At 41.3% G+C, this 24,019-nt stretch overlaps 1 protein-coding gene across 12 annotated transcripts in view; it reads right to left on the bottom strand.

Moving 5' to 3' along the window:
- Nucleotides 1-24,019, bottom strand: part of TANC1 (tetratricopeptide repeat, ankyrin repeat and coiled-coil containing 1) — a 216,265-nt gene that overhangs the window by 12,111 nt on the left and 180,135 nt on the right. For all 12 annotated transcript variants that reach the window (XM_073305546.2, XM_073305545.2, XM_073305550.2 and 9 more), the window contains 4 exons: nt 23,086-23,164; nt 8,917-9,050; nt 8,295-8,418; nt 7,817-7,992 (listed from right to left, as the gene is read on the bottom strand). In XM_073305546.2, coding sequence (XP_073161647.1) covers nt 7,817-7,992; nt 8,295-8,418; nt 8,917-9,050; nt 23,086-23,164 — 513 coding nt within the window. The remainder of the gene's footprint in view (nt 1-7,816; nt 7,993-8,294; nt 8,419-8,916; nt 9,051-23,085; nt 23,165-24,019) is intronic.

Genomic DNA, 24,019 nt, shown 5'->3' with positions numbered 1-24,019 from the left:
CTGCTTTCCTACTACTGGAAATTCCGAGGATTCTGAAGTCATTTAAGCAGGAAAACTGTTCCAAGTAAATTATGTGTTTCTGAGCTTCATCACGCTGTTTTCAGCACATATGGACTAAGTGTTTTTCATGAATATACTGTGGCAAATTGCTGGCATGATTATGATGGGTCCTGCGCTTCCTCTTTTTTTTGGGGGGGAGGGGGTTTCAGGGCACAGTTTCCCACCCCTGAACTAGGGTATCTACTGTCCCACTAGTAACCCAGAGAAGGGTAGTGGAGAGGGAGGGACCCAGGCCCACCCTCTACTCCAGGTCCCAGCCCAGGGGCCCTAGGGATAGTGGCAAACCACTTGAATTAGTACTTCCTTCCCCTGGACTACTTCCCTCTCCTGCTCTTCAGCTTGTGGGTCTTCCTGCCTTCTCTCTGCACAAGCTGGGTGTCTCTTTACTTAGGGTCTTTGTCTTCTAGCCAGCCACAGCACTTCTCCAAACTCTCTTCTGCTCCAACTCCTTCAAACTGCTCTCTGCTCCAACACCAAACCACTCTACTCCAACTCCTTGTCCTGGCTGCTTGAAGTAGGGGGGTTTTATCAGGTGACTGGCTTCAGGTGCTCTAATTGGCTTCAGGTGCTTTTCATTAATCTATAGCAACTTTCTTCCCTCTAAAGGGAATAAGGCTTCTCCGCATCCTGGGGCTTACATGTCCCTCCTATATCACTCTCCTGCTGCCTTCTGGACATGCTGTATCACAATAGACTCAGTACACTCAACACCCCTACCCTCCAAAAATATATAGTTAGTAAAAAAAAAAAGTAGCAATACTGGAACTTTAACATGCAAGAGACACACCAGTTAGAGGAAAAAAGAGATTTATTTTTAAACAATCTAACAGCTACATTCCCACACAACATGTGCTGGTTGGAAATATTTACTTCATATTTAATTTTTGTTAATGTCATTTAATAAGCCACTATTCACTGAGAAGTATATGTGCAAATCCTGAAATACCAATGTTTTTTATTACACAGTGTCTAATATAGTATGTCAACGACAGTACTTCCAAAAAGGTGCCCGACTGAACAGAGGGGTACACCCAGAATCCTTCTGGGAGGCCTGAGGATTCCTTCTGCCTGTTAGAAATACACTCATGAGGAGGCTGAGCGTAGTGCCTTCCAAAATCCATTAACAATCACTCGTTCAAAATCAACTATGGGCTTGTGTAAATTAATTCAGATTAAGGTGGGGTGTGAATTTAAAGCACAATAGCTATTTCTGAGTAACTCCACATGTGGACCTTTAGAGGTTTGACTCTTCCTAAATAGCTATTCTGAAGCAACTGCATGGGTAGACATGCCCTAAACTGAGTAAAGGCTACCTCCATATGAGTAAGAGATTGAAAGCTCAGACTCTAGGTTTAATTGCTGGATTTGGTATAGTGCATGTCCTTCCCAGAAGTGTTCTGACATTATCTTCAAACCTGAAGTGAATCATCTCGTGGCAGGTAAGAAGAACATTACCTGTCCATACCAGTTAACTCCTAGAAGCGTAACTTCTGCCATTTTGGCTTAATTATGTTTTATTGCTGAGAGCCTCACCTCGTGCTTGCAAATTTGCAAAGTTTAAATCATGGACTCTGAAGTTACCATATATTGGCTGTCTCAGTTAGAGACATCTCTTATTTCAGATTCAAATTAATCACTGCCCCACTGTAATACTTATATTATAAACTAAGGAAGGAGTGGAGTGCAGTGGATAGGGTACAGGACTGGAAGTGGAGACCTCAGCTGTAATCCCAGTACTGAAGTGTCTGATTTGCCTTAGTTCATGCAGCAAATTTACCACAACACGTTAGTTTTCTGCACTTATAAAGACTGGATAGTAATGTTTATCCACCTTTATAGAGTGTTGTGAGACTTACAGAAAAAAAGCGTAATGAACGCTACGTGGTACTATCATCATAATCATAAATACTAGCACATCAAGAATGCAGGATACCTACACGAGGATTAGAGAAAGTGCTCTTTATGATACAGAAATGAACCACTCAATTTCAGCCTTCATGCACCATTATTTTCTTTATATATCCCTTTCATTCAGGGTCTTTGCTCAACGTTGTTACCCAACCTGGGCATCGGCAGGCTATTTTAAAAAGAGTTACAGAGAGACAAAGAGAAAGGATATTTTCCATGGTCTAGCAGACTTTTTTGTTTTATTTCCTTTCTTTTTCTTTTAATTCCAGTAGATCGGATGTACAAACTAGGTGTTTTTCTTACGGAGATTTAAGATAGCCGTTATGAAATATTACAACATACTGTAAAACACAAGGGCAACAGAAGAGGTTACTCACTTTGTGCAGTAACTGCAGTTCTTCAAGATGCGTGTCCCTACGGGTGCTCCACTTCAGCTACGCATGCATCTCTTGAATCTTGTTCAGATATTTTCTGCTAATACTGTCCATTTGGCCCAAGCATGTGCCCTATGCTTCATCGTGCCACACACCGAGGCTATATAGGAATATATGGGTAAACCGTCCTCAGTTGCTTCTCCACCTGGACATCCCATAGAGAACTGTCTGAAGCAGAAGGGAAGGAGGGTGGGTAGTGGAGCACCCGCAGGGATACACATCTGGAAGAACCACAGTTACTACACACGGTGAGTAACCTCTTCTTCTTCAAGTAGTGTCCCTATGGGTGCTCCACTTCAGGTTGCTTACAAGCAGAGGGAGCTTCAGAACAGAGTCTAGAATTGAAGGCGGTACTGTAGTACCAAGTTTAGAAAATGTATGTACTGAAGCCCTCATAATAGCCCTACATAACTCAGATACTGGCACATTCTTGACTAATGCTGTGGATGTTGCTGGTGATCTGGCAGAACGTGCTCTCACCCTTTGTGGGGGATGAACAACGGTTGCATCATAACAAGTAGGGATGTAAAAGTTTAACCAATAAGCATTAGACTTATCAGTTTTGGTTAATGATTAAACTTCACTGCTAGCCAGAGCCCAGGACTCCGCTGCTGCCCTGGGGGGCCAGCAGCCGGGACTCCGGCAACAGAGATCCCTAGGTGTGGGGGCCAGCAGCGAGGTCCTGCATAAAATGTGGCGGTGCTGCAGCCCACACACACATACACACACACCCCTCTAGTTCCCCAGTTAGATAGAAGAAAGGAGTCTCCCACAGAGTGGTGGCCTACTCCCCAGCTTGAGCAGAATAGAACGGAATAGACCTTCTTGTTCCTGGAGATGGCAAAGAGATCCATGTCTGGAAGTCCCCATCTTCAGAATAGCTGTGAAGAATTTGAGAGTGTAGCTCCCACTCTTAGTCCCGGGAGAAGCATCTACTGAGAATATTGGCTGTGGTGTTTTGACTACATGGGAGGTAGAGAGCTGAAATTTGGATCTGATGGGCTATACACCAGTGCTATAGTTTCATGGTTGGGGATCTTGCTCCTCCCTGTTTGTTGATATACATGCAGGACATGTGCCCATCATGCCCGTGATTGATTTGCCCCAATGAGAGATAGGAAATGAAAGCAAGCATTCCTGACTGCCCTGAGTTCCAACAGAATGATGTGGAGACTGGTTTCCTTAGACGTCCATCTGCCTTGAGTCATCAGAGCATTGAGGTGCACTTCCCATCACAACAGTGCATCTATTGTCATAGTTACTGATGGAGCTGGGTGACAGAAGGGAATGACTGCACAGATGTTGAGTTGATCTTTCTACCAGTCCAAGGAGTTGCTCACTTGAAAAGGTACTGTCACATGCCTGTAGGGTGTCCCTGGATGGAAAACAAGTCATTCTAAGACAACTCTGGAAGCAGACACAGAGACTTGATCGATCAGTCATGGAGGTGCAAACTACCATGTGTCACAAGAACTACAGACAGCTCCTTATCATGCATTGAGGGCTCCCAGAACTGTGCCTATCAAAGGGGCTTATGAATCTTTCTTTGGGAAGGTACGTCCTGGCTGTCAATGAGTCCAAGGATGCTCCTATAACTGTATCTTCTGTACAGGGATTAACATGGTTGTTTTACATTCAATTGGAGACACAATTCCTGGAAAAGAACAAGCGATGTCTGGATGGAAGACAGCACTGCTTTGTAGGAACAACCTTTGAGTAATCATTTGTTGAGGTACAAGATGACTAGGATTGCTTCTCATCTGAGGTAAGTAGCCACTGCCGCCAGGACTTTTGAGAACATCTTTGGGGCTGAAGGAAAGAACTCCGTACTGGAAATGATCCCAGACTATAGTGACACATAGGTATTTCCTGTGTGATGGAAGTATCGTTATATGGAAATAGGTATCTTGTTGATCGAGGGCCAAAAACCAATCCCCTTCCTCTAGTGAAGGAATTATAATTGTCAGTCACCATTCTGAACTTCTGACACTTTACAAATTTGTTCAAAAGTCTTAGATTCAAGATCAGTCTCAATCCTCCATCCTTCTTTGACACAAGAAAATACTTTGAGTAAAACCCTCTGTCCTTGTGAGGAGGTGGAACTGGCTCTACTGCTCCGTACTGAAGGACAGAGTTCATTTCTTGTCCCAATAAAACCAGTGAGCAGGGTCTGTAAAAAGGGATGGGGAAATGGGGAGGGAAGAAGGGAGGGACGGCATAGTCCAATGTTATGACCTCTATGACCTACTTGTCCGTAGTGATCCACCTTCCAGCATGTTGGAAATGGGAAAGAAGGTCTCTAAAAGGGGGAGGGGGGGAAAGGTGGGCAAATGGATGAAGCTGTAAAACCAGAGGCATGCGAGGATTCAATCTCTTGACTGACCCGTCAGAACTATTGCTTTGAAGATGACTGAGTGCTCATGTAGTGCAGGTGAATGGCACTCTCTCTGTGGAATTAAGTCTTTTTCTGGGATGTTCAGGGGATCTACGGAATCCAGAGAACTGAGCAGGACACTATCTCTGGGCAGTTTGTAACCTAGTAAATCTTTTCTTATTTGTACATGACCAGCGATCGTAAAGTAGCCCTAGAGTCCTTTAGTATGTGCAAGGACTCATACCTGGTCTCTGGAAAAAAGCTTATGACCGTTGAAGGGGAGGTCCTCAACAGTTTTCTGAATTTCTCTCAGAATCCCCGAGAGTTGGAGCCAAAATGCCCTATGCATAACAACTGCCATGAAGATGTTCCTGACAGTAGTGCCCACAGCATTCAAGGATGTTTGAAGAGAGGTTCTGGCCCCGTGAAATGATGGATTGGAAGTGTTCCTTATGTTTCTGCAGCAGATGTTCAATAAAGGCTGTAAATCTATTATAGTTTGTAAAATTATATTTGGCCATGATTGCCTTTTTGTTCATAATCTTAAATTGCAGGGTTGCGGATGAGTAGAACTTCTATCCAAAAAGGCCCAGTCTCTTTTGGTCCTTGTCATATGAAGCAGACTTTCCAGAAGTGTTACTTACCATGCTTATTTATCACATCCACCACAAGGGAGTTTGGGGGGAGGGGAGGGGAAGTGGGAGAACATAAGGGAACATAATATTTCTTACCTGCCCGTTTACATGTTGGCAGAACGGTAGCAGGTGTCTGCCACACAGTCTTAGTGGGATCCAGGAGCACCTTTTTAATGGGTAACACCACCCTGGAGGGTATTGGTGATCGTAGGATATCCAGCAGCTTGTGCTATGAATGGAATCTGAAGTGTGTCAGCTACTCTCTTTAGAAGGTCCTGAAACTTATGGAAATTGTCGGCCATGGAAGGTGGTGGGGGCATAACCACCTCATCTAGAAACAAGGATGAAATAGGTGTTTGAGAAGTGGCCTGCTGCTCCTCAGATGTCTCCTCCTGTTGGGGAGAGGGGTTTTTTGGAGAGGAGAGGACTGTACAGTTCTCGCTTCCTATGAGACAGCACCTGTTGTGAATTGCTGCCAATAAGCAGCCCGGGATCTCAATGTAGTCATGGGGAGTGGGGACATATGGAAGTGCAGGTGGTATGCAGGGTTGGTTCCACCATCCTCATTGCCAAGCATGATGATCTTCCTTATGACCGTCAAAGAATGGGTTCCTATAAGGCTATGTTGGAGAACCTTACACAGAAATAGAAGAGACTGACTGGAAGTCTTCTTCATCCTCGTCAATCTCCTCCAATGGGGGAGCACACAAAGAAAAGGTTGAGAGTCCTTGAATACCAGAGGACAATGGTGATCTGGAGATCGGGGTGTCAGAACCAAGAGATACTCAGTACCCATGAGGAGCAGGGACTTCATTTAGTCAGTTACAGACAGGTCCTTAGCCTATCAGAATTCTCGTAGTACCAAGTAAGGGATCGGTATTGACGCAGTAGCCGAAGCAGACTGTAAAGCTGATTGGGGCAGTACCAGTGCAGGTGCTGATGTGTGTGGCGCCCGGGCTTGCTCAGTACCAAGTATGCTGAATGGATAGGTACTGACAGCGGGGCTACGCCAGATGGTGATAGTCCAGAGTGCTTATGATTAAGGCTACATTTTAGTCATGCGTATTTTTAGTAAAAGTCATGGACAGGTCACAGGCAGTAAACAAAAATTCACAGCCTGTGACCTGTCCTATATACTACTATATACTCCTAACTAAAACTTAGGCCAGGAGTGCTGAGCGGGGCGGGGCCAGCCCAGGGGCTCAACAGGTGGTGGGGGTGGTGGGGTTTGTCCAGGAACAAACCTCCTTGAGGTAAGAGTCCTCTTTCTGGAACCTTCCCTGAAGTCTCCAAAAGCCTCCTTTCTTAGGGGAAGCCTGCAACCAAGGTCTAAAGGGCACTGGATCTGTCCGAAGACAGAGGCACAGGTGGGGTTGGGTTTCCTGACCTGACTCAGGGATCGTCTATGCTGAAAACTTACATTAACACAGCTACATCTCTCAGGGATGTGAAAAAAACATACCCTGACAGACGTAGCTATGCTGACCTAACTCCTAGTACAGACAGTGCCAGATCAGCAGAAGAACTCTTCCATCAACCTACCTAATGCTTCTCGATGAGGTGGATTAAAGACAGCAACAGGTGAGCCCCTCCATAACTAGTGAGTGTCTATACTGAAGTGCTACAGCAGCACAGCTGCAGCTGTAGCATTTTAAGTGTAGATGTACCCTCAGAAGTTGGTCAAAGGGAGCATTCTACCATTAGCAGTCTCAGCTTAATCTCCCTGTTCTTCCTTGCCCTGGATTTTAGGGCCAGGCAAAAGTTGCACTTCCGGGAGACATGGGACTTCCCCAAGCAATGGACACAGAGTGGCTGTCGCTAACAGATACAGTCTCTCATCAGGAGAGGGAGCCCTGTCAGGAGAATAAGGCTCCCTTAGGGAGAGAGAGAAAATTATAATCTCTAATTATAACTAATAATTATATATAATCTCTAATTATAACTAATACTAAACAAACCCCCAGTATGAACTGTATATAAGATAGCTGACACATGCTCAAGGCAGACATGCTAAGACTTCATCTCAGGCTGAGACAGCTGAGAAGGAACTGAGGACGATTCACCCATGCATCCTTATGTAGCCTTGATGTGTGGCACGAGGAGGGCTATAACAGAATATCTCATGAAGCGTATATGCACCTGAAGCATCTATAGGGACACTACTTGAAGAACACTGGATTTCTAGTACAATTATCTAGGTACTAAAAATCTGTTGGAAAATGTTTTTTCTGCATAAACACCTGCACTGGTGTCCAGGTCTAAATGACGTAAGTAAAGAGGCTTAACTTCCTTCTTAACTATTTGCCTACACTTCTTCCATTTACATTTTGATTGACAGATTCCAATTCAGACTGTGAAAGTTTAAAGTGGGCTTAGAGGATTTTCTACAAATTAACCTTACTTACAATATCAGAATCTCCATAAAAAGCTGCCAGATCCAAGGGTGTTCGTCCATTCTTGTCCATCTGATCTATTGTTGCACCTTTTTCAACCAAATATTGAACCACTCCCCTATGGCCCTTTAGGCAGGCCCAACTGAGTGCTGTCAGCCCCTCTTTATCCAGGGATGAAATGGCTGCACCTGAAATAAAATGCAAATGGTTTTTTTAAAAATTAAAGTTCCATGTTTAACTTTTAAAATTAAAACCAAAATTTGATGTGAACTTCAAAATATGAGTAATAATAAAACCCTTTCACATCCTCTAATCTCCATCAAAAGCTACAATAAAATAAACCTTATTGTATAGTCCGGCATACCGTTTGCAAAGAAGATATGATTGAAAACAATCAAAGTACTTGATGCTGAAAAATTATCTAATTTGTGTACCTGTAATTAAGTAGACAGAAAAATCCCTCATGCAATTGTACAATTATTGATTTTACCTTTGGAAAGTAGAAACTCCACAGTGCTCAAGTGTCCTTCGCTAGAAGCCACCATAAGTGGTGTCCTGCCTTGCTTGTCACTTAATTTCACATCAGATCCGTGCTCTAACAGAAGTTTAGCAATCTGAAAACACAATTTAAACTTAGATAAGCAGTTTAATTTTTAGAAATGCACTAATGGGATGTATAATGTGTTATTTATATTCTGTCTGATAATTCATGATGAATTTAGAACTCCAAAAGTTTGCAGTTCTAAGTCTAGTATTTTCCACTCTGCTAGGGCCAGTTTGTGCCATGTTGCAACACACCACCAAGTGTAGCAGGCCAGGGGAGAATCCCCCCATAATAGGTTGATCTTCCATTAGTACAGCACCAGCATAATAGCTCCTATGCTGCCTCTGCTCCCAGTTTAGGGAGCACAATTTTCTAGTTCAGAATGATGCAGTAATTTCAAGTGCTTTGTCCCATCTTAAATAACTCAAGTGGTGAGGTTTTCTTTGGGAACTAAGTATGTCTGAACACTTGCACCAATTTATTACATGCATAAAGATGGAGAAAGAATTTTAAAATTCAGGAAACATCTCCCATAATCATTCATTTTATTCATGAGCATTTGTCACACCTGCCAATGTCCCTGCCGCACTGCACAGAAAAGTGGAGGGATTCCCCTCCTGTTGGCTCTTGTCACAACAGCTCCATGTTCAAGCAGTAACTCGCATACTTCCAATTTCCCTCTTCCTGCAGCAGCTGTCAGGGCTAAAGAAAGTCAAAAGAAATTATTTCTTATTCACAAACTTCTTTTAGCTTTGGTAAACACAGCCTCTTATGGAGGAAAAAAGAGCAAGTTTTTCAACTAATACCACCTCTGTGCAGTATTCACAGCATTCTTATCAAATTGTCTCCAGATTCAATTATTCAAACTTTTTCACTGACTTTTTTTTTTTTAAATGCCCCCCACCCCACATTTATAAAGGCAACTCTGTGTTCTCTACAGAGCATCAGGAAGAGCAGAACTAAGATGGGAAGTTAAAGCACCGAAGTATACTATGACTGAGGAAAAGCTAAGTCTCAAACCCACTGATTAAATCATGTACATAGCTTGCATATAAGAAGAGTGTTTATGGACAGAACAAAACAGTTAGATCAACCAATTTGATAAGTCCATTATATTTCATTTTAGGTTAATCATTTTATTAAGATAGGTGAGCTGAAACCTACTGGACCATGCGTCTCTCAGAGGTTTATAGAGCTGATGGTCCTGTTAGTGAATCCCAGGACTATCACAGCTTCTCAGAATGCTGCTTATTCATTGACTGACAGCACCACTATTTATTGCAACTACTAAGCAGCAGATAGTCAACATTTCCCAGGAAGTTTGTATGTCTCATATAACTGGGTTTCTTCCTGATGGATGAGTTAAAGCTCTTTTGTCTATTTCTGCAGCAGACTGCATAGGAAAAGTTACACTACCTCTCTAATAAGGGTTTTGATTCTTAACTTGACCGTATTTGTTTTAGGCTTCAAATGACTTTTGCCAATGCATATTAACATTCTAGCTAGTCTCTTGTTAAAAATATTTTAGAATAGTACAAAAGATTACAATATTCTCAACTCTTGATTTCTACTAGATTGCAACCTCCTTGCAACTTTGGACTGATATTGGTGTGATAGATCATTAGAGCATTGGCTGGTCTATGCACAGAACCCAAATAAACAGGTGCACTGAACAGCAATTTGGCACTGGATTAAAACATTCTGTGGGCACATGCATGTGCCTTTGTGATTGATCATCCTTACACAACATGGTAGCATGTGAGTACAAGCAGCATAATTACAAAACTGTTGCTAGGACCTTTATTACAGGCATAGATAAGGTGAGCATCACTGTACATTTGCATGCATTGTTCATGGTTTATATTGAGGCAGATAATTCCTATCTATAGGGAGCTATAGAGTTTGTAATCCCTGTCAGCATCATGACTTTAAAAAGAATAGTTTTACAGTTAGGCTATCATTTAAACAACTCAATCATATTTTCCCATGGTTTATTATGCTTTTTCACTTCCACTGTGACACTCTTTGAAGCTTGAAAATAAAATATTTTCCCATCATGATTTTGTTCTCTTCCATTTGGCACACACCAGCTTTTTTGTGTGTTTTAAATGAAGCTTGAAATTAACAGGTTTTGTTGTTGTTGAATTCTTTGTACCAGAATCACCAGTGATGTAAGCACTGTTCTGGAAATAGTACTTCTTAGCTAACTTCAGCTAAAACCAGCAAATGATTCACCACCACACATAGTGCTTCTATCTAAATCCAGCATAAAGAGTTAATGCACACTTTGTTCAGTTGCTCAGTGAAAAAAATAGTGCATTTCTTTTCCTTGTTTAAAAATAATTTTCAATTAGAAAATATTTAAATACAGTATTTAAAAACTTGCACAAACGTGCTGAAAAGTAATAAAAGTACCATCATTGCAGGATGTAGTAAATCTGCTTTTAATTTTTAAAACATCTGACCTACATACCCACCCCTCCAGTTTACAGATACCTATTTTAAAATCAGACCAAATGTTTTGGTCTAAACAATTTGACAGTTCTTCTTGAAGATCTCCAATGTACAGATAGAACTGTCGAGTTACTAAAAAAGCAAACAAAAGCACCTTTTTAAAAACAGACTTCACATTTATCTCATTGTCACTTCCAGCTCGAGTTCAGGGTGTAACTCTGAAGTTATAGCAACAACATGACTAAAGCATACCATATTCGGCCACAAGCAAGACTAAAGAATAGCACTACAGCAAGCTAAAACAAACAATATCATGGCAAAACTATGTTCAGGAATTCCGAGTATTCTACGGAAAAGACCACCTCTGGTCTGCCTAATGTACTCTGCAAAAGCTCAACCCACTCTGCCTTAATAAAAAAAGGAAAGAATTTAAATGAGCAGCTAAACAAGCAACTGATGCAGAATGGAAAATATGAGAGCAACCCATTAGGCTGAAGGAAAACTAATAATCTGGCAGATCTTTGGTCTACAGCCAACGATGTTAGATGGAAAGTAATTGGGACGGAAAAAAGGATTTTTTTTTTTTATCTGAAACAAGACAGACACAAAGTTTGGAAATCTATATGAAAACATGATTATAAATGGCTTGCATTATAAATGGCTTGCACCAAGTGCACTATCCAACATGTCTGATACAAAAACCATTTAATATTGTATTTCAAGGTCATTCAAGTTTCCTTAAGATGCCAATAATACCTACTGAAGCACACAGTTTTGTGTTGGACTTTGACTCTGGAATTTTATCCTGTAAAGATCACCATTTGTCTTGAGAGCATTATTTGTTTTAATCATCATAATAGGTACATGCAGACTTTCACAGCCTACAAAAAACTGCTTCCTAAACAAACTTTATGTGTAAATATATGCATAAAAATATTTACAGTTTTCAACATTAGGACTGTTTTTCAATATGTTTCATTACCTCAGCTTTAATGACACTTCTAAGGGGCTTTCTTGTATTTCCTTTGTAAATTCATTTTCAGAGGTTTATATCTTGACCAAGAATCTGCTTTCAGCTGACATGTCCTTGCACATTACTCTCACCACATAATCAGTCTCTCTGAATCCCTCTACTATCTCCCCCTCTTCCACGATATCCACTTAAAACCTGGTCTCCTAACTTTAAGCCATTCATTCACACTACACCACTCTTAAGAATCCATTTTTATTTCATGTTGCCCTTGACCCTCCCCATCCCTCTTCTTTGCCAGTGATGCCAGCTTTGTGTACGGGAAATCTGCCCGCCCCATCCCAAACTGATATGGATTGCTAGTACTCTTTTCGCTCTTCAGATTCCTTCCTCAAGACCCACTTCTGCCGTGATAACTATATATAAAAAAGTTTTAAAAAATCAGCCACTGTATGTTGCCTAAGCTGAGGGGCCTCCAGGAAAGTCATTAATTACAAAACTATACAAATATATTATTTTGTTATTAAAAAATATATAGTTGAAGGCCTCCCTCTCCCACCATCCTTTATATGTTGCTTGTCTTCTTTGGTGCATGTCTGTCTTTGTGTTTGTACAAGCACAATGAGACCCCAATAATAACCAGGCCCCTGTATGCTATTGTAATATAAATATTGACTAATTTGCTTCATCCCACAAGCAATTATCCCTCTTCCCCTTACCAAAAGTTGGAAAAAAATAATTTTGCTCTTTAAATTTCAAGTAAGCAATTAGAATTAAGTTTGATCCAGCTGATGATGCAAGTATATTACCAATACATATTTATAATGCATTTCAAGATCTTCTTATAGTGCTGATGTGAAAAGGTGCCAGGTTGGAGGCCTTCATTTTCTAAGGTTGTCATTTAGCCAGAAAACAAAAACAGAACATATGCACTCCCCGATGCGACTCAACTCCAGCCCAAAGACACCTCTCACTTAACCTCTAAAGATAAGTGAATAATTTAGTGCCCATACATATTCAATCCTCAGCACTTTTCAGAGATGAGGATGGCAGTTACAGTGGATTTATGTGATGTGGAAAATTTCTATCCTAACAAAATCCTATTTAGTTCTGACAGAAAAAAGCTCCATCTCCTACTACACATGCAAAGGGCAGAATGAAACAGAGCTGGTGATTAAACATACTACAGAAAAATCCCCACAAAATGTATTTCACTTAGAAACTCAGATTGGCATTACTGGCGTCCTTTTTGGTTTTAAGATAAAATAAAAAAATGAAGATAGGATAAAATTACCTTAATGGCACAATGATTTATATGAAAAATACAAATATTTATACAACACTAAAAAATTTTGCTGAATAATTTTATGTTAAAGGACAAACACCAAAAAGCAATGACACTTTGCATTATGGTTCAAAATCTGAGTTGACATTTTGCAAAAAGATGTGAATTTGATCAGAGTAAAAACATTTCAAATCTAAATCTTCTGTTTTTACTGGGTGTTAAAATCAAAACTTAGTTTTAAATATAGATCTCTACCTAAATCATACTGCATACTTGCAAATTATATATATAGATATATAAATATAAAAATATAAATATAAACACAAAAAATAAAAGCCACTATGCTCAGAGCCCTTTACAAAGGAAAAAAAACAAGGTGAGTTAAGGATTTTGCATGTCTATGATTTTAAAAAGTAATAAAAAAAGACGACCCCAAGAGAAAGAATGAGATGATACTTTGTTATATTTAGTTTTATAGTGTGTGAGCATGTCTGAAGTAAAAGAAATAGGGCCCTGCAATAATAACCACTTTTTGCTCCCAAAGACAATCAAGGATTTTCAAGGTCACGTACTAAATCAAGTTATTTAATATTCTAAGGCTATTTTCATCAGCAACTCTTAGAAGTCATGTCAATCAAACACCACTTGTACAGTAGTTTGCCACATGCCACATTCTGTGACCTCAATCCTAGAGCCTTCTTTAAGAAGAGATTGACAAATTAATTGACATTAATATTTTCAGCCTTTTATTGGTAGAGTGGCACAAGTGATAATTATATGTCCCTCCATTATTGTTCATTTTCGGCTTTTATTCCAATCTCATTATTAAAACATTTACTGAATTTCATCCTCTGATGCGTGTGATCAATTCTCACCTTATGAATCCACACTACCATGTTTTAAATCCACACTTTACACATTGAGCTGAAAACTAGAAGTGAGAGAGTCACATGAGAAGTCATTTAGTTTCACATTTTTTATTATACTTATTTTCAACACTTTTTGAAATATTGAAGGATCATAAAGTTTTATCTCCAATTTGCCAGCCTTCTGCTGAAATTTATACAGAAGGTCACAGATTTTGCAATGGGGCACCAATGCAACATGGACTTTGGATATGGAGACGATCCATCTAATTAAAACTCCCTGCTAGTCTTGTTTGTTCCCCACAGTACATTTAAATTTATGGCACTGTTTTTAAAACACTTTCAATTTCAAACATCCCATTAAAAGAAGCAATACAACGCTTCCAAATGAATTCCTTCCAAGAGTTTTTAACATAGCTGTTAAATATAGTCTTAAAACACAATTTAAAAAGCAAAGTGAAATACTGTTTGAAAATCATGTATTTTCATTCTCCACTGTTTCAGATACTCCTGAGCAGTATCATGCCTTTCCTTATCAGTTTTATTCTCCTTTATCTGGCAAACACTGATCGGTTAATGTCACTGAAGCTTGAAGATGACACACTATTTGTGTTTAATTCTTCATTCGTAGTCCATCATCATCAACTATATCAGCTAGGCAAAGCTCCAGGAGTAACTTTTTTGAGTTTCAGTTGTGGACTGTGCACTCTCAGCATAATTATTGTAGGTTCTAAAACAAAACTTTTCAAAATCTAATTTTAAACAGAGACAGCAGTGAATAAAAGAAAAACATACAGTAGCTATTTAGAATCTGAAAGATATGTTCAACAGGTTATAAAATATTTTACATTGATACAGGAAGTCCTGAGTTCTCTCGCTGGTTCTAAAAAATAATGCTAAAACAAATTTTCAGCCTAATCTGATCGGTAATATCGCTTCACTAAAACGAATCCTTCAGATTACAGGCTGCCACACACTATCCCACTTTGGGCATACGTTTGTGATTAGTGAATGAAGGCACACCATTTCTTTTTCAATTTACACTGAGAAATTTCAGGTCACACACTAGTGTGCAAAGGTCAGGACCTCTTCTTAGACACTCATGAACTGCATTACACAAACTGTGCCCAGGGTTCTTACAAAATTAACTGATATTTAAGTCTATTATTATAAAAGACATGTAGCAGCTGTAGCTCTTTAGCTGTGATTAGAATAAAATCCTTCAAATCCAGACTGCTTACACAGCCACCCTATAGTTTTACTCAGCTGATTAACTCCCAACTGGTTTGTCACTAAACTCTTCATTTAATTTAACCATCTCCATAAGATAAATTCCTTGCATTGCAGGTATAGGAGAATTAATTAACTAAATCAAAGGATGACATGATCAAAATGTTCTAAGAGGTTAATCCATTTTGAAATGTAAGAACTGATAAGCGCACAGTTCCTCATGCTTCAGGGCACTCAAAATATATATAGAGATATTTTATTGATTTGACACTAAGCAATCTTATGTGCTTAGACTGTAAACTCTTCAAGGCACGAACTGGGTTTTCTGTTTTGCATATTCTGCAGACAGTTAAAAGCTGTGTACGTCTACAGTGTTAAATAGAACTACAGCAATATGGCAACTTAAAATGCCTAGTCCATCACAAAATACAAACTGGACAATATTGTAATAATATTCTCAGGTTGCCAATACGCTTTTAGACATATCAGGTGGTTTAAGATACTAAACTGCAATGCAAAGAAAAAGAGGCAGAGATACCAGCTGGGGAAGTCAGAGGGTACAGAGTACATAGGTGCTTGCAGAGAGTTTCCAGAAGGTTGAAAGAGAAAAGTAGGGGGGGAAGAGATTACAGACATATAAATACAGGATAAAGAGACAGATGTGAGGCCCAAAGGGAAAGAGTGTGGACAGAAGAGAGACTGGGAAGACAGAGCAACAGCATGAAAGGGCCCTTTACCTTTTTCAAGGTGAGAAAAAGAGAAATTGAGAGAAGAAACCTAGGACATGTTCCCACTTAACTTCCTCTCGCTGCCATTCCACCCCACCTTCCACTCTATCAGATCCCCACATACCTATCACCTGACTGGATTCCCATTTTGGACAAGATACCATTCTAATTAATATTTCTTAAACAAACAAAAAAATTAGGTGGTGATTAGTGCTAGTGCAGCAGGCCTTCAAATAAGTGGATCTTACATATGTTAACTATTCTAAGACACATTAAACCATTATAAACAAAAATATACAAACTACATTTAATAAAAAAGAAAAGTACACTTAGTTGAATAAGCATACTGTAATAACACTGGCTAAGTGTATATGAACATGTCTCCCTCTCCTTTAGTGACTGGCGGACAGGCTTGTGTTTTTGGTACTGAAAGTCCCGAGTTCTCTTGCTATCAATAACCATGGAACAAGTGTGTGGACGCATTCTTAGATTTGGCACATAAACATAACAAAAAATAAAATAAGAACTAAAATATTTATCTCCCCTTCACTGTGTTACAAGGAATTATTTTCCTCTAATCAAGAGAATTAACTATCTCTTGAAGTTCTCATCTACAAGTTCCTGTATGCTGAAGACAATGCACTCAGACAATTCAGATTGAACTGCAGCATATGTAACTGAAATGTTTGCAACAGCTGCCACGAATTACAGGCTTTTGATCAGTCTTATTACAAAGTGGGTAATGTTTCAGCCTATATCTTCCAAACCCCCTACATATCCATCTATCTTCATACAGAGATGCTTTTGGAAAACTGTGAGACTGTTCAAATACCTCTGAAGCAGGCCTCCCAATGATGTTCTTATCAATCAAACAGCACTGATGTGGATTTCTAGAACAGCAAACAGCATTCTGCAAATGTAGAGTACAGGCCTGGAAAAAATAGTTGGAGGGTGTATCTCATTTTCACCATGCTCAGCACCCAACATTCCATGGTGATATGGGGCCATACCATGATGAAGTGGGATAGGCAGTCCAAAAATAAAGGGGAAACAGAATCTGGAAACACGGGACCTGGTACAACGTCCTCAAGCATCCCATCAAAAAGCCTGCTTAGAGCCCCTGGATATCTGGATATGGCAGACATTGATGCCAAGGTAGAAGGGGGTGGCGGTCTGCTTTTAAAACCCTTGCTCCATCTCCTCTGTGGGTTTCGACGGGACAGCAGGGCGGAGTACCAGGAAGACTGCTTAGGCCTGATGTGCTTTCTCGAAGTCTCTGGCGTATACAATCCCATGGACTTGAGGGTCATTCTGGAGTCCTTCAGTCCATGGAGCTTCATGTCAGTCTGCTCTGAAAAGAGCAATGCTCCATCAAAGGGGAGGTAATGAAGGGTTTGATGGACCTCTTGCAGGAGACTGAAGCCATGAACTTCTATGCATGGCCACCACGTGGTGGAGGCCGTGGACCTGGCTGCCAAATCCACTGCATCCAGGGCAGCTTGCAAGGAAGCCTTGGCTAGCGACTTCCCCTTTCCACCAGTGAAGAGAACTACTGCCTAGTCTCTTCAGAAAGCGAGACCTTGAACTTCAACATGGAGTCCCACATGTTGAAGTCATATCTGCCCAGTAGATCCTAAGGTGCAGCCCCCCCTGGTAAGGTAAACTAATAAAAAGGTCCAGTTTCTTGGAGTCTTTTGCCTTAGATGTCACCATTTGCAGACCCTGCCTCTCCTTCTCGTTGGCCACAGACACCACCAGGGATCCGGGGGAGAAGGAGGGATGAGCATAAAGGAACTCATAACCCTGGGTGTGTACAAAGTACTTCCTTTCACCTCTTTTTGAGGTGGTGGAAAGGGAATCAGGTGGTTGCCAAAGGGCTTTCAGCAGGTCCACAATGGCCTCATTGAGAGGCAAGGCTACCTTTGACAGGCCCGCCATGGCCAGAATGTCAACCAGGCTATTGGAGAATTCCTTCACTACCTCCACCTGTAAACCCAAGTTTGAGATAACCCTCTTCAGCAGCTCCTGGTGGGCCTTACAGTGATCTTGCGGAGGCGACACGCCCGCTCCTGACACAGCCTCATCTAGGGAGAAGGCAGCCTGCACTGACTGAGGACACTCCTTCTCCCCTTCAAGGAGAGGCCAACAGGATCCCACAGAGCCGGTTCCTGAAATTCGGCACCAGCTTTGGAATTGGAGTCCAGATCAAGTGCTGCCTGAAGGGATGGAAGTGCCCTTCTCTTGGAGGCCACCAACTATGAATGTCTCGAATGGGGCCCTGGGATTGGGGGAAACCCCCAAGGGTTCCAAAAGGGCATTGACATGGGACCACTAGGCCAAGCACTTGATGGCACTCCTGTGCTATGGTCCATGGGAGGGTAGGGACTGAAGTAGCGGGGGGGAGGAGGGGGCGGTCAGCCGAGAGGAGTATGACCCAACCTCCAATTCCAATGACAAGTCTCCTCCGGTGGCCACGGAGTTGCGGTTGCCACCAGGGCCGGAGATTAGTGCCGAGGCAGGGAAGATTTTATTGGGGCCAGTATTGTCAGTTTCACTCTAAACGGTACCATGCGGCCCAGAAGAAAGCGGCCAGTGGGGGCTACATGGTCCCTCCTGCCCCCAGTACCAATGCCACCGACTCCTGTACTGCCGGCGACGATCTAGCAGGTCTCTAGCGGCAGCACGTGCCTCCGCCTCGGATGGCCACGATAGTGCTGGTGCCGCACTGTCCCTCTGGCACTGATGGTTTCTATGGTACCAGACTCAACAGTAGCAGTGTAAGGGCCAGAAACAAAGGTGTCAACTGCAATTCCAAGGCAGAGGAGCGGCCTGACTTAGGTCACAATCTGCTCTGCTTCCCGTGCCTGGCCTTCTTCGGAGTTGGGGAATGTCCCCTTTCGGCTGACAGCTTCCTGTGCTTTTGCCGAGGCACTGGGTATGGCAAATGGTGCTGGGACTCCTGCACGGTGGGAGGAGTGCTCCTCACCAATACTGAGATGCTTGATGCTAAGTCCGACTGGCACAGCTCGCAGGAAGGTCTCAGCACCACCTCCAACAGCAGGAACTTTAACCTAGCCTCCCAGTCCTCCTTCGTACGGGGTTTTACATTGCTGCAGATCTGACAGCTATCCCTGGTGCGAGCTTCACCCAAGCACTTTAGGCAGCTAGAGTGCAGGTTGCTCAAAGGCATAGCCTTGCTGCAGGAGGCACAGGGCTTGAAGCCCAGCACCTGAGGCACGCCTCAGCACTGGGAACGGACGAAACTCCGCTAACAGAGAAAAAACGAATTATACTAACTAAGACTAAAAACTATTTAAAACACTAACTATATACAACTATTAGGAAAACGAAGACCACTGAGAAAATCTTGCTGTACCAAGGACGGCAGTTCCAGCGACTGTCTGGCTGGTAAGAACAAACTGAGGGGGCGCGGAGTCAGCTGGGCCCTTTATACCGGTGCTGTGCACATGCAGCACCAGAGGGTGACAGAGCCGACCTGCCAGGTACACAGATGGGAAAATTTCCGGTGACTATGCTCGGGACACGCACACACATACAGTGCAATGGACATATGCAATCTCTCAAAGAACTCCTCTCTCATATCTGGTACCATCTAGTACCTCATAGGCATGTCACCATCCTTCCGCTGTTTACTCCTATTATTTTTCCATGTTTTTAACATTTATACAATTTTTCTTTTTAAAACAAGCACACACAAAACACACTGTTTCCCTTGGCCACTCTTTACTCCCTCTTCCAGCCCTTTCTATCTTTGACACCTCGCAACCCCCTACTTCACCAACCTCTCTCTCAACTGTGCTACACAGGATTGTCACCTTTCAGAAATTCCTGGGCAAGATATATTTGCATGATACATTTCTAAATGCAGTAAGAGCAGAGTTGTGAAAATTATGCAGTTTTTTTAGTTTGTTGGCAGTAGTCACTGGAGCAGGGACCTGAACTTGAGTCTCTCTCATCTCTATGTGAGTGCCTTATCCACCGAGATTTTTCTGCCCAGCTCTAGTTAAGAGTGTGCAGCACAAATATGAGTTCACATAGGCACACTGAAAATGTGAGAAGTTTCCAGAGTGCATAAATTAGCATATCTTTTCACAAGCCATATTAATCTGATGAGACCCAATAATTTTTTAGAAGTGTATCTATCACAGTCCCTTATTTCCCTCTATGTTTTTCTTAAATATTATATTTCTAAAACTGCCCATTTCAAAACTGCAGCTTAATTCTTTCTGGACTTATTCTCAGAAAAAGTGGAGGTGGGTGCCGCAGGGTGAGTCCCCGATGAAGTGAGCTGTAGCTCACGAAAGCTTATGCTCAAATAAATTGGTTAGTCTCTAAGGTGCCACAAGTACTCCTTTTCTTTTTGCGAATACAGACTAACACGGCTGTTACTCTGAAACCTGATTCAAGGCTGTTCAACTCTGGCATAAATTAGGATTGCCCAGGGATGGCCCTAACTCACCCCACTGGCATAAGGTCCTTCAGGGACCATATGCCAATGGAGGATTAGGCTCCACCTTGCCTCCTCTCCTCTCTCCCACTTGTATTTCATCCCCAGAACACTCTCTGCATGTCCCCCTCCCCCTGCCATTTCCCTTACACTAAGTGACCAGTACAAGATGGATTTACACCAGCAGAGAATTCCCCTGAACAGGATTAATTCAACGCTGGCCTTCTCCAGATCCTGTAAGCTGCTTACACAGTGGCCTTATGGAACCAGGATATCCAGTCCTCTAGCTCAGGGGTTCTCAAACTCCCAAAGCATGGGCTACAAGCTCACAGGTCTCTTACTGACAGCTGGCCTCATAAGCCCCATTCCCAGTCCGTTCTCCCCTTCCTTTCACAATCGTCGTATCTTTGTACCAATGACTGCTCTTGCTTACATGGAGAAGTCAACAGGAAAATACTGGGTGTATTTATACATTCCTTTTAAAGCAATTTAGCAGCTAGAAAGAAGGAGAAGGAGCCAGCACTCTGCAACCAGTCAGTTCTCCACAGAATAGTTTGGGAACCCCTGCTCTAGCTCCATCCCGACTTACCCCCCCACCCGCCCCGCATTGTCTTTTCAACAGTTTTCTTCATTAGTGTATTTTCCTTTTCCTGGTTAATTATAATTCCTTTATCTTCCGTTTCCTCTCTGTCCTCTGCTTTACTAAATCCCTTCCTGAACTTGCATGCACTTCACCCCCACAAATAGCGAATGTTTGTTTTGTTTTTTTTGGGGGGGGAGGTCCTATCCTACCTCCTCCTCCCCCAGCAATTTTCTAATGGCAAACATGCTCCAATGGACTGAGTAATAAGGCTGAAAGGCAGGAACTCCCAAGTACTAAACTTTTAGCTTCATCCCTATCTGTCCATTACTGGGTCCTTCAGAAACTCTTACTGCAAGACCTGTGTGCACTTCACGCAATGTCTTCTATAGCTAGCCACACTCGTATTAGACATGATGATGAAGGCAGGGCAGAGCAACAACATAAAGGCCACTGAGAAAGGAAGGACATTTGAATGGTGAAGCATTCTATTAAACTTTGTACAGGAAGATGGAGGATCTGTGTGTGTGTGGTTTGTGCATGAGCACCCATTTGCATGACAGCATTGTTGTTATGCTTGAAATGCCTTGTCAAAGAAGAGGATCTTGCAGTATGTTCTGAAAGTGGTCAAACTCAGGATTAGGCTGATCTCTGATTGAGAAGTGAAGGGGAAAGAGTTGACTGAAGATTTTCTGCTAATAATCTAAATTCCTTTCTCCTCCCTCACCTCGTGTTCCATTTGGATATCCTGATGAGAGATAAATCAAGTGTTGAGGGGCTTACAAAGCTTAATGTTTCCCTTTGCTCATCCAGTGATTAAACCCCTCCTGAACTGCTTTCCCCTTGCAAAACAAAGGACATTGAGAGAGACAGAATGCACATAAAGTGGTCTTGTTCCAGTTTCCACCTTCTTGTACAAGAATTATCTTCATGGCCGTGTAATGGAGCAGAAACACTGCAACACAGGTACATGAAGAGTTTTAATCAACTAAAGTCAAGCTCATATGGCTACAGATTGGTTGGAGAAAGGGGGAAAATGTGTTGAGTGATTTCAAAGTGCCTGGTGGTTAATAATGGAAAAGCAAACTGGATTTTGTGGAAATTCGTTAAAAAAGAAAAAAGACACTGAAAGGTAAAATAATCTGATCTGTATTGTTTAAGCATTCAGATCACACTGTTAAAGGCAGCTTTCCGTCCTCACAGAGATTCTAGTGTTTGCTAAATTAAAAAAAAAAGCAGACTGGTTTTCCTAAGCAAGTATACTCTTAACAGGGAATGGTGTTTTCAGTCAGCTGATTGCTAAAAGCACTGTAGTTTACTCTCATAAGTGTTAATGCATCCAATTTTATGAATATATCAAGTCAGCAAAGTTAAGAGGCACCAAGCAAAAGCCTTCATTCAACAAAATCACACCCGAAAACCCCCAAATCCAACATTACCCAAGGATGCAGTTTGTGATCCATTTAAAAAATTGTGTTTTATTGGGAAGCATTATCTGATTTTATATTAGCAATGAAGAATAAAAATGAAGTTTTTGTGTAGAACACAGAGAGGAAGCATACTTGTCTCTCATCTGCAAAGAGGCTTCTGGGAATCATAAAATTAGACTGTTTGCAAGCCACACTACGCAAATCTCAGCTACTTAAATGAAGTTAATATGGCTATTCTTACAGCCATATTTTTACATATACTTTGTTCGCGAACGAGTTTGAAAAGGCATTTGCTGACCATGAAAATGTGAACATTTTGCACCTGTTACCGAGCTGGAATTGACTAGGCAACTTCCCAACATTTTTTTTCCTTTTAAAATACAAAGGCTAGGGCATTAAAATAAAGTCAGGGCATTATTTTAACACTCCAAGTGAACGCCATAATAAAAACATCTCTTTTGCACTGTTGGCCTCAGAGGAAAATCTGTAGTTTCATTAAGAAATTACTCATTTCCATACTGTGTATAAATTTTATCTCCCACCCCATTTATAAAACAATGGTTGGGCTTTTTATTAAGTTTGGCATTGTCATTACAAAATCTTTTATATGCTGATTTATTGTGAATTTCCTGTGATGAAAGTACAAAGCAGTTTAAATCAAATTAAAATCTCTTTCAATAATCTTATGTGGGCAACTCTCATTAGGAAAAATAAGAAATAAAATACCTGTTTCTCCCCACAATGCATCAGTGTTATTAATGTCTATTTCATGTTCCTTTTCAACCCCAAAGAGGTAACGAACCACCTGTCAAAAATAGTTAAAGAAATTAAAGAGTTAGAAAAAACCATTAGGTTGTCATTTTGCTGCGTACACAAATAGATTAAGGTTTCAGCAATGAGATTGCTTCTCTCCTAACACATGTGGACCAAGCAAAAGTTCAGTATTATTTGGGGTACAACTTCATTTTAAGATTAATTTTCTACTCTATAAAATCATTCAAAATCATTAAAAAAATAAACCCAGTATATTTCTATAAATCATTTTAGGGTGTTTTACATGTTAATGATTTTAATGAGCTCCTCAATATGCCAGCATAATCAAGGACAGACAATGCAAAAAAGAGTGCCAGTTTGGCCTAAGTCCTGTACGGGTTGGTTAATACCATGTTTTCCTACAAGGAATACAACACTTTCCACTCCAGTTATAATCAAAAAGCATGTTTTTAGACCCATCTTGAATTATATAGACTCCCATGCCCCTTCTATGCTCACTTTACACCACAATTTTTAGATGCAGCCTTTAAAATCTTTTTCCACTTTAGAGAGTTATGCTGCTCAGTGCGGACAGAGCATAACTTTGTTACAAGTGGGTTTTTTTTGTTTGTTTGTTTTTTCTAAGAACACTGAAGACCTCTCTTGCAATGTTTTTTTTAAAAAGCATTTTAATAAAGTTATGCTCTCTTAGCACTAGCAAGTACAATAGCATTAAATGACTTATTTAAAGCAATTTCCTAACAGTGTAAACTGCAGTGTGGATAGGACCATTGAGACTGCAGCAAAGGAAGTGGGGCAGGGGAGAAAGAGAATCCACGTTAGCAGAAGTTTTGGGTGTCAACTAAGGTACAGGATGTCAGAGAGGAGGAATGGTGTGGAGAAGAGC

Source organism: Lepidochelys kempii, chromosome 11, assembly GCF_965140285.1.
Source record: "Lepidochelys kempii isolate rLepKem1 chromosome 11, rLepKem1.hap1, whole genome shotgun sequence".
NCBI lineage: Eukaryota > Metazoa > Chordata > Testudines > Cheloniidae > Lepidochelys > Lepidochelys kempii.
The sequence above is the reverse complement of the archived record's forward strand: the minus strand, read 5'-3'. Positions and strand labels throughout refer to the sequence as shown.